The 12,132-nt window shown below is 42.4% G+C and overlaps 1 protein-coding gene across 1 annotated transcript; it reads right to left on the reverse strand.

Moving 5' to 3' along the window:
* Positions 1–583: 583 nt before the first annotated feature.
* Positions 584–2,359, reverse strand: LOC121192479 (protein NLRC3-like; the record flags this gene model as incomplete). The annotated part of the gene is made up of 1 exon (XM_041054216.1): positions 584–2,359. A coding segment is annotated over one exon (1,776 nt), but the record flags the coding sequence as incomplete, so codon positions are not given.
* Between the last annotated feature and the right edge of the window lie 9,773 nt (positions 2,360–12,132).

The raw sequence follows: 12,132 nt of genomic DNA on the forward strand, positions 1-12,132 counted from the left end.
TTGTTGAGTGAAGCAGAAATATCAGCTCTTTATCCACCTGCTAACCAATGAGGAGTTTCTACATTGATGATCATCTTTCATTGACTCTGATTCAAATCCTTTCTGTTTTATACTCAACAAGTTGGAGACATGACAGTTATATATGACACAATCAGTAATAGACATGTACAGTCAAGGCCGTAAGTATTTGGACAGTTAGACATGATATGTTATTTGGGATCTCAGCACATTGACTTTAAAATATAATAATGAATACTACAGTCAATGACTGCAAAGGATTTTACATTAAATATTAAACTAATGAGTTTGTTTCATGTGTATTTGTCCAGTTACTGTTCAACCACTAAAAGGGCTGAATCTCCCTCACAGTTCTTTCTATACTGATGTCAACCTGCTCAAATTAAAGCTGAGACTTGGCTCTTTAATGTAGGATCCATTATTTTAATTCAGATTCAATGTGATGAAGCTCAGAGCTCAGAGATGATGATAAGGAATTAAAGCAGAGAGGAATTTATTTTCCCTCCTGCTGAATAAAATAACAGAGTCTTTATATAATGATGAATAAATCCAACTATCTATACACTTACAGAGCTTTGTTAGAGGCTTTGACAACTGGCAGCAGCTTCAGAAGAGCCTCCTCTGAAGCAGAGTATTTCTTCAGGTCAAACACATCCAGATCTTTTTCTGATGACAGTAAGATGAAGACCAGAGCTGACCATTGAGCAGGAGACAGTTTATCTGTGGAGAGACGTCCTGAACTCAGGGACTGTTGGATCTGCTTCACTAGAGAACGATCATTCAGTTCATTCAGACAGTGGAACAGGTTGATGCTTTGCTCTGCAGAGGGAGTCTCTTCAATCTTCTTCTTGATGTACTGGACTGTTTGCTGATTGGTCTGTGAGACACTTCCTGTCTGTGTCAGCAGACCTCGCAGGAGAGTCTGATTGGTCTGCAGTGAAAGACCCAGGAGGAAGTGGAGGAACAAGTCCAGATGTCCATTTGGACTCTGTAAGGCCTTGTCCACAGCCCTCTGGTAGAGCTGTGTTGGATCAGGTTTGTCTCTGAACAGTTTAGACCACAGGGAGGTTGATTGTTCTTCTGACAGCAGATTGACTCCAGAGTTGATGAAGGTCAGATGGACATGAAGAGCAGCCAGAAACTCCTGAAGACTCAGATGGACGAAGCAGAATACCTTGTCCTGGTACAGTCCTCTCTCCTCTTTAAAGACCTGTGTGAACACTCCTGAGTACACTGAGGCTGCTCTGATATCGATGCCACACTCTGTCAGGTCTGATTCATAGAAGATCAGGTTTCCTTTCTGCAGCTGCTCAAAAGCCAGTTTTCCCAGAGATTTAATCATCTTCCTGGTCTCTGGACTCCAGTGTGGATCTGTCTCAGCTCCTCCATCATACTTAACGTTCTTCAGTTTGGACTGAACCACCAGGAAGTGGATGTACATCTCAGTCAGGGTCTTGGGCAGCCCTCCTCCCCCTCTGGTTTTCAACACATCCTCCAGAACTGTAGCAGTGATCCAGCAGAAGACCGGGATGTGGCACATGATGTGGAGGCTTCGTGAAGTCTTGATGTGGGAGATGATCCTTCTGGCCTGCTCCTCCTCTCTGAACCTCTTCCTGAAGTACTCCTCCTTCTGTGGGTCAGTGAACCCTCTGACCTCTGTCACCATGTCAACACACTGAGGAGGGATCTGATTGGCTGCTGCAGGTCGTGTGGTTATCCAGAGGTGAGCAGAGGGAAGCAGTTTCCCCCTGATGAGGTTTGTCAGCAGAACATCCACTGAGGTGGACTCTGTAACATCAGTCAGGATCTCAGTGTTGTGGAAGTCCAGAGGAAGTCGACACTCATCCAGACCGTCAAAGATGAACAGAACCTGGACCTCTTCAAACCTGCAGAGTCCTGCTTCTTTGGTTTCAGTAAAGAACTGATGAACAAGTTCCACCAAGCTGAACTTTTTCTCTTTCAGCACATTCAGCTCTCTGAACGTGAATGGAAATGTGAAGTGTATGTCCTGGTTGGCTTTGTCTTCAGCCCAGTCCAGAGTCAACTTCTGTGTTAAGACTGTTTTCCCAATGCCAGCCACTCCCTTTGTCATCACTGTTCTGATTGGTCCGTCTCTTCCAGGTGAGGCTTTAAAGATGTCTTCTTGTCTGATGCTTGTTTCTGGTCTGGCTGGTTTCCTGGATGCTGTTTCAATCTGTCTGACCTCATGTTCATCATTGACCTCTCCAGTCCCTCCCTCTGTGATGTAGAGCTCTGTGTAGATCTGATTCAGAAGGGTTGGGTTTCCTGCTTTAGAGATCCCCTCAAACACACACTGGAACTTCTTCTTCAGAGTAGATTTAAGTTTACGTTGACAAACTGCAGCATCATGTCCTGAATGAACAAACAAGAGAAATCAATGACTGATTCATAAAGAAAACATGACATGTTCATCCCCCTAAAGAACACACATGAACATATTTCCCTCCATGTCTTGAGATGTTAGTAAATTTCCCATTTGTCCATCATGTTGAATCTTTAGAGAAATCCTCTTACTGCTGTGCAGACAGTCAGCCAGCTCCTCCTGCTTCATTCTCCTCAGGAAGTTCACTGTGATCTTCACAAAAGCCTCTCTGCTGCTCCTCCTCTGCTCTTCATCTTCACTGTCCAACACCTCCTCATCCTCCCTCTGACTCTCTGAGCATTCTGGGTAATCTGGACTCACAACCTTCTGGATCTTCTTCAGCTCCCTCTTCACAAAAGTGACAATGTTCTCCTCCAGCAGCTGGAACAGAAAACTGTATGAATGACACAATCAAAGTAAAACCATGGAGCCGAACATCAGATCCATGTTGGACACACTGACAATCCACTGCTCTAAAAAGTGCAGCATGGAGATTATTGTCAACACAACAGATGTCAAAGTAGTTGTTGTCCATGTACAGACCATAAATATGGAGTCCAGGTGTGTTTGATGCTGCTGGGCAGACTGAGCACTGGGAACCTCTGAGCTCTCCTGGTCCACTCTGTGGAGGAATCATGAAGAATTAGCTCACATTATGTTTGCAGCATCTGTGAGTGTTTTATGCTTTGTACACAAACAGCAGCTGCTTTTATGTTCTGTGGTGACTGTCCTGATTAAAGCAAACACTACTGTGCTGTGACATTCTCAATGAGAGGAAACAAGTAATCAGTTCTGTACCTCATGACCTAGAGTCATCACAACAAGTCCACCTTTTAAATGATGAGTTTTAAGGACTCACACTGGGTTTGACAGAAGTCTCACCTCTGCTACAGGACACTAACACAAACACTGGAACTGGATAGGTGCTGAGTTACAGGGAGTTTTAGTTCTGATCTGAATGACACATATAAGAACATAAGAAGTGCTTTTCTTGAAAAGAGAAACATCAACTTTGCCACTAAAGCCTGTGTTTCAGCCTGATCATGTTCATATACTGTGTCATTCATGAAGCCTGGAGACAAAACACAATCACTTCATCTTTCATAGAAGACCAGTTATATTGGACAGCTGTCTGATACATTTTAAACTCAGCTGCAGCTCACTTCTTCGCAGCAGAGGGAGGCTGTCCTTTGAAATTAATGAGACCACCCTTTGACCGGTCACTCTTCATGGACACACAGCTGGGCTCAGGTACAGGGAGGTCTGGTCTCTGATGGATCCTGGTGGACACAGAGATTAAGACCATCAGGGACACGGGGACAGGGACAACATATCTATTATTCATACAGTGTTCTCATAGTAAAGAAGAAACATGTAGTCAGCTGCAGCTCACTTCTTTGCAGCAGAGGGAGGCTGTCCTTTGAAATCAATGAGACCACCCTTTGACCTGTCACTCTTCATGGACACACAGCTGGGCTCAGGTCCATGTTCAGGTCCAGGTCCAGCAGAGTCTGGTGTGTGCTGCTGCTCTGGCCTTCAACACAACACACACAGAGCTTTGAGTGTGAATAATGATGGTGCAGTGATGTGAGTGCTGAGCTCTGACATGGAGAAGAGTCATGGACAGTTAGAGATCCTCATCTCACCTCTGAGCTTTGGTCTGGATCTCATGGTCCCCACACAGACTTGTTTTAGGGGGAGGGGCTCCCTCCTCTCTGTCCTCACACTGATTCATGATGCTGAATTCACATCCACATCAGCTCACACACACTTTCTACCTTCATCTGGAGAGAAAACACAAATCATTCATCTGCACATCAACTGAAATCATCCTCAGGTTCATGTTACTTTATTTGTATCTGTAGGTAGATTTGTTCCTCTGTTTTAAAGTTGTCTGACTGAACCATGACACTAAAGAAAATAATAAAATGGATTCTATCAAAGAGAGAGAACATGCTCATTATGGTTCAGTCAATGTGAAAATGTGCAAGTTTCCTTAAACAGTGTAAACGTTTCTGAGCCTTTTTACAAACCACTTCACAATTTTCTTCAAAAGTCAATTTGCTGTCAGTGATAGTCCCAAGATATTTGTAAGACTGCACATACTCAATGGTCTGACCTTTAATTAAAGTGACTTGGTGCCTGTGGGGTTTCCTCCTAAAATCAATGAGCATATCTTTGGTTGTTGTAGCATTTAGCTGCAGGTAGGATTCCTCACACCACTGAACTAAATCATCAATGACTGGTACATGGCTGCTCTCACCGTCCTGGAGGAGACAAACAATCACTGAGTCATCAGCACTTTATGATGCTTCTGCTGTCATGTCTGCTCTGACACATGTTCGTGTATAAAATGAACAATAGTGGTGACAACACACACCCTTGAGGAGAGCCAGTGGAAGAACACCTTTGGTCAGACAATGTACTGTTGACCCCCACTCTCTGTGTCCTGTTGGTTAAAACATCCAGAATCCAACCCACCAGATTATTATTTAAATCAAACTGTTGTAGGAGCCTTTCAATTCAAATGTGAGGTTGGATTGTATTAAAAGCAGAAGACAAGTCCTCAAATAAAAGCCTGGTGTGTGTCCCATTAAAATCCAGATGTTTAAAAAGCATGTTGAGCAGAGTCACTGTAGCATCCTCCACTCCTCTGTGAGGCCTGTATGCAAACTGCAGAGGATCCAGTGCATGTTCACTTTGCTTCAGGACCTCACATCTGACCAGTTTCTCAATGGTTTTCATTCAAATTGAAGTCAGGGCGACTGCTCTAACATCATTCAGTGTTTTGGGACAGCAACCACAGCATCTTTCCAGAGCTTAGGGACATGTTGTGTCTGTAAAGACTTATTAAAAATATATTGAAAAACAGGACTCAGCTCATGTGCACAAGACTTCACTAAACATCCACATATATTATCGGGGCCTTTTACTGCACAGAATCACACAGCTCAATGTTAAAGTGCACAGTGTCTTTAAGTTTGTTTCAGTTGCTGAGTTTCTGTGCTAAAACCAAAGGAATCAAAACGATTAATAAAAACAATTCAGAGCATTATCCAGCTCTGTGTCTGAGTTCCAACCATCTAAAAAGACACAAGTACCGAGCTCTGTGCTCTGAAGGCCTGCTGTAGTTTCCATGCTTGCCCAGGCTGAACCAAGTTTGTTTGCTGCCATCTTGTTTTCCAGTTATGACTTGTAATCCTGCTTTGACTGATTTGGTAAATCATGGTTTGTTATGAAATATTTTAACACACTTACAGGTAATCACTGCAAAAGATCATGTATGAGCATGTTATGTCAACCAATGAGTCCAAATCATCCCCACAGACTGTGTGAAATCATCACAGTCTGTGCAGTTAAAACATCCCTGGAGGGAGAGCACAGACTCATCTGTCCAGACCTTTATGTCCCTGATCTTTTCTCTAGAAAGAAATAGATAGAAATATCAGCTGCTCCTCCACTGATTGGCTCTTCTTTCCTTTTTCATATCTTTCACACACGATTCAGAGACGACCATTTCCATTCACTGACACACAGATGGACTGAGATCCACTGATTTTATCTGACAATCTGTTTGTCTGCAGTGTTTCTGTAGAAAATGACTTGATGAAACAAGCTGCAGGTGATTATTCCACACAAAACAACTGAGACTCACTTCATTTCTCCTCAGTATTATTCCAGGGGCCCTTTTAGTTGGGGCCCCTGGCACTTTCCTGCCTTTTCTAATAGTAAAGTCTGAACTATATGAAGCAGCAACAACAAACCAAAACCAAACCAAACAGCAGAGACACAGATAGACATCAATAAAAACAGGAAATATGTCCTGACAGACAGTTTTTCTGTTTGTACTGTGACCAGCCACAGAGATATAATCACCTATCAGAGCCGCTGAGATGCTTTATTGTGAGAGTATTTATGGATTTGGGTCTTTATCATCTAATTCATCAGGTAGAGTTTGTCCTGATAGGACCAGGAGGCTTCTGACTCTGTGGATGGAGTGTTAACTGTCTCTCTGAAAATCACATAGAGCCTGAAAAACCCTGTCAGTCCCTCTGAGCTCAGTCCCGTAGAGTTCATCTAATGACAGAGAAAGTCAGAGCTGTTCTCCAGCCGCTGTCCGGCCGAGCTCAGACCGCATTTAGCGGCTCAGACTGCGGGAGAGCAGCGGCTCAGGTCCGCCTCCTCCACAGGCTGATTCAGGCAGGAAAAGCTGCCTTCAGTCAGCAGTAAGTGGAGCCACAGACTAACAAAGGCTCCGTGTTCAGCTACTGACCATCAGCTCACTCTGCTTCTACTCTGACTCCACCGCTTCTACCGCAAATATCCACACAACATGGCGCATAATGACGGACCTCTTCCTGCCTCACCTCGACTTTAGATTGACAACTCAGAGTCTATACAACTAAACACCACAACGCAGTATAAAAAAACACTACAACATCCAAATCCGTACATCAGATAATCCAGGTAACTACAGGAAGTGTTGACGAGAAAAACATTAGAAGTGCTGACATTTACCTTCAGACAGAGAAAATCATCTGCACCACAAACTTCGGTGAAAGTAAAAGTGAAAGTAAACTTTCAGCAACCGTCGTGTCATGACGCGCTCCTGTCTATGCGTCATTGGAGCAACTCAATGATGTGTCGACGTCCACTGACCAGGAACGACTCCAAACCACCCACTCCCTCTTGTGGTGAAACTACAACATTACAATGCCTGTACTATTTATATTGGGCCACACTACTTAGTTATAAATAAATGAACAGCTGAGCAAACTAAACAATTAATAAGCAGTAAATATGAAGACAAGGGTTCCATTCTGCTACAGATACATTTTGGATTAATATTCTATACAGACTGTAATGTAAATAATTACCAATCATGACAGCTTTTTGCCTCTGTGCTCTGTTTCCTATCATAACTGTAATCTGCTGAGTACACAGTATCCACTAACTGTTCTGTAATCTGAATGCTGGCCCTCTAACATTGTTCACTGCCAACCCTGTTTGTATCATGTTTTATATGCTGCATGTCCTTCTCCTCCTCTCCTCCATTCCCAGCTGTCCTATCCCAGCTGTCCAAGATCATCGGTGTCCCTCTGTTGCCCCTCACAGACATTTATAACACATGCATCACCCGCAGAGCCATCAACATTGTGGAAGATAACTCACACCCCTCACACCCCCACTTCAGCCTCCTGCCTTCAGGGAGACGGTTCCGATGCCTCCGGGCCCGCTCCACAAGACTGTCTAACAGCTTCATCCACCAGGCTGTCAGGACACTGAACTCTGTACACTACCTCCCCCCCCTGCCCCCCGCCCCTGGACTCCAACTCTGCTGACCCCCACCCCCCCACCCCCACAGCCAACTGGACTCTGTAACTAAGACAATCTTTTGGCCAACTTGCACATAACCATTTGCACTATTCAGCAATCTGCAATTTTCATATTCATATTTATATGTATACATATATATATATATTTGTTTTCCATATATTTCTTTACTATATATTTATATTCTAGTGAAAGTTTGTTTATTTAGCTGGTTTTGTTTAAATTGTTTATTTATATTGTAAAACACACATTGTTGAGAGAAGAAACAACATTTCGATTCCCCTGTATGTCTGACATATGGTGAATTGACAATAAAAGCCTTTGAATCCTTGAATCCTTTGAATCTTCCTCCTTTTCCTCCTTTCACCCAGCCCGGCCATCAGCAGGAGGGTCCCCCATCTGAGCCAGGTTCTGCTCAAGGTTTCTTCCTGTTAAAAGGGAGTTTTTTCTTGCCACTGTCGCCTTAAGTGCTTGCTCTGGGGTCAGACTCTGGGCCTCTGTAAAGCGCTTTGAGATAATTTTGATTGTGGAAGGAGCTATTAGAATAAAATTGAATTGAATTGATGTAATATTTTACAGTGCATCCTCTGGTTGTAAGTTAGTCCAGAGCTCATCTATGACCATCATTTTTTATTGGATATATCCTGTCACCTTTGTTGCCATTTTACACAGTGCACAGTCTCCATTAAATTCTTTTACAGTGTATTTCCTGATAATCAATGCTAGAATTTTTTACAGTTCATCTCCTATTTATCATTTTACAGTGATCCTTTTAGTTGTCACATTTTTTTACAGTGTATCTGCTTGTAGTGAAAACATGGATGGAATAATACATGGAACATTATTCAAACTATGACCAGTCCTCATCTTCCTGCTGATGTCATCAATACTGATTGGTACATATTGATCCTAATAATCAGTGTGAGTCCTGTTGGACACTTGTCAGTGTGACCACTGGAGGGCAGTAACCTCTCTGATTATTTGTCCATCAGTCAGACATCAGTATTTATAGCAGTGTAATATGTGTGTTCACATACAGAGAGTCATTATCAGACTGATGAACATTAGAGCTAAAATAAGTCAGTAAATGTGGAATAATGTCGGTGTAAACATCAGTATCAGTAAGTGCTGTGTGTGCAGAGTTGTAGTTACTGACAGTGACCACTGGAGGGCAGAAGACTCCTGTTCAGTGAAGAGGTTATAAAGTCACTTTTTCTTCCTGTCTCTGTTTTTTTATTTTTATTATTATTATTATTTTTATTATTTAAGCGTAACTCTAATGCTGTAATTTTATTGGCTAAATTACAAATACACTGTATGAAAAAAAATCCAGTGAATCTTCTAAGGTTGGTGGTAAAGTAATGTAGTGTTTGGATCCTCTAGTGGAACACACACTGCTGTGATCCTCACCATGTTTTGGAGTAACAAAGATGTTGTGCGCATTGTGGAGCAGAGAGAGGTGGTTTTCCATGGAGGACTGGATGTAGGACCAGTCTGATTTCTGCAGCTAAGAGGAGACAGTGCTATGAATCAGCCCCTGCTCATATACAGTGAATACATGTGGCAGCCACTTCCCTTTGGTCCTCACTGTGGCTCATTGTTCCTCAGGTGTGTGTGGGTGCAGCTGTGCTCATAGTGGATTAACTATATCCACTGTCCCTGACATGTACGTTGTGGGTCAGAGGGTGGTTGTGTAACTATTGCTAACTGGTAAAATGATGTTGTATCATCTCGTGCTCATTGCCCCGTCTTTCCAGTGGAGAGGACAGATCAAGGAGCTCTGTCCCAATGTGTCCCAAAATGCTGCTGGTGGCTGCAAGTCAGACCTCTGAACAGGAATCTTCAGCAGGTCCCAGCACAGACACACGCCAGTATCATATGATCAGATGGGTGAATACCTCTCATACTCCTGATGGGACAGAGTCATCTGTAGGTTCATGAAGTGTTTGGATAATATCAGTCCAGTTTTTGGACCCGATTCTACCTAATGGATCAAGCTTCATAACAAACTGTAGTGCTGAATATTGTTTCTGAGAAATAAACTATTCATCAAGGTCATCATTGTACATGTGTGAGGAAGCTGGAACATTTTCTATGGTTTGTGTTGTTATGAATGGTTGTTTTTGGATTTAGTTGGTTGTTGATGATTTTGTCATGGAAACAAAGATTAAGGTGTAGCACACTAACAAGTCTTCACAGAAATGTGTTTCACTTGTCTGTGGAGACTCAAAAAAACTCCTTCAAACACATCAGACACATGTCTGACGCAGGTCTACTCAGCACGTTTGACCTACGTTGGACCTGTTCATACTAAACAGCTGCCAGCTGCTGCTCACTGCTGGAACAGTGGATTTCATACACTTCACTGCACATTCATGAGAACTACACTCAGTGCTCACTTTATTAGGTACACCTGGACAATCCAACGCAGTTCATGTCAAGTTGGAAGCAGCAAATGTTTTTGTATTTTGTGAAAACATGTTCTCTTGAGAAATAACCTGTAAATTGAAATAACTGATTAATTGTTGTTGATTAATTGTGTCCAACTATGAGCCAGCAGTGTGCAGTCTGACGAGCTCTCCTGAGATCTTTCCCTGTGCCTGAGTTCAGCTAGAACCAATCCTCTGTTGGCTCTCCCCTGGACTAATCCATGGACGGATTAATTGTGTCAGCTCTAATTATCAGTGTAAACACTTTACTAATGAGATACTTTAGAATTTGGTCAGATTATTAGGAGGTGGTGATGCCTGGAGGAGGGGCTTCTTCTAATCTCCCTGCCACACTTTGCCCGCTAATGAAAATCAATCCAAAAGAGTAAAAGCAGCTCAGAACCAAATGAAGCATTTAGTTTGTCTCATTTAAATTTTTCTGTGAGACAAGAAAGTTCATGACATTAAAGTCTTTACATGTGGAATAATAACCTCAGCTCATCGTTCTCAAATATGGTTTGTTCACATACAGTGACTTCAGAAAGTAGACCTTTTTTTTTTAACACATTTTCAAATGAACCTTTGTAATTTCTCATTATGTCTCACCCTCCACCTCTGCCTCACCTGCAGTCTCTCTCTCTCATCTTGATCTTGTGTGCTTAAATATCACATCAAGTTAACAAACATATCATCTGAACAAAACATCCCACAAAATGAACTAAACTAAACACTGACATGAACTACTAACATGTACTGACTTACTGAAAACCTTGGAGGTGATCTGGACTTTCCTGTAGTTTCCTCTTGTCCTTGTAACAGCAGTAGCTCCTCCCTTCCTTGTCAATAATTGTGCAGAAATATCTGAGTGCTTCTTTCTTCCTAAATCATGAGCAAGTCCTGTCCAGTCCAACTGTTTCTGCTCCTGTTTGACTTCTGAACTTGTCTCTGGCTGTGTGTCCACTTACTGCAGCCTGTGACATCAGGCTGTAGAATGTTGATACATCAAAGGCATCAAAGGACACACGCACACACACACACACACACACACACACACCTGCAGATAGATAGATGGATGGATAGATAGATAGATAGATAGATAGATAGATAGATAGATAGATAGAGATACATAGATATTGCAACACTGCTCACTCTGAGTCTCACACTCACAGCAAATTAGTTACCTCATGTGCTAAAAATGCAGAGTGTTGTTCCACCAGGGCTGAAGTGAAATCAAGTTTCCTCAGAGTCAAACTCATGTATCAGCTCAGGTTTGACTGACACTTCATCAATGTCATGAACCGGCTCAGAGTTCACAGCAAAAAGAAGAGAGATCACACAAACAGAATGGTGGATAATCAATTGAAAACTTAATATAGGAATATGTATGTCAGTGGTGTAGGGAATGTCTGCATGTGTGAAAATGTTGGATGTAAAAATACACTAACCGAAAATAAAATAACCAAACCTTACCAACCAAAATCTACATGAGAGAGAGAGAGAGAGAGAGAGAGAGAGAGAGAGAGAGAGAGAGAGAGAGAGAGAGCGCCAGCCTCTCCCTGGTGGAACAACTTCCTTAAATTCTCTTTAAACAATGGCAGAGGACATGATGGTGGACGATAAACAATCACTAACACTATGTTGTACATAAAGATTCTACACACTGTGCACACTAAATTGACCTGTGACCTACAGTGGTTGAAACTGTAACCAGCAATCTGGATCATATCTAGCAAGGATTCTGCAGTAAGCCATGTTTCTGTTACAGTAATACAGTTAGGCTGCAAATGCTGTGTACACATCACCACATCTGCAACATGCTGAGTTAAACTTTGCACATTCATACAAAACACTCTAAAAATATGTGGACTTGATGTGCTCCTTGGAACATCCTCTGTAAGAAACTGGCACATGTTATTAATGACAGCCAAAATGCTCTTTACAATAAATCTTCTTCTGTTCCAAGTTCTC

This window comes from Toxotes jaculatrix, chromosome 13 (genome assembly GCF_017976425.1).
Source record: "Toxotes jaculatrix isolate fToxJac2 chromosome 13, fToxJac2.pri, whole genome shotgun sequence".
NCBI classification, from domain to species: Eukaryota; Metazoa; Chordata; class Actinopteri; family Toxotidae; genus Toxotes; species Toxotes jaculatrix.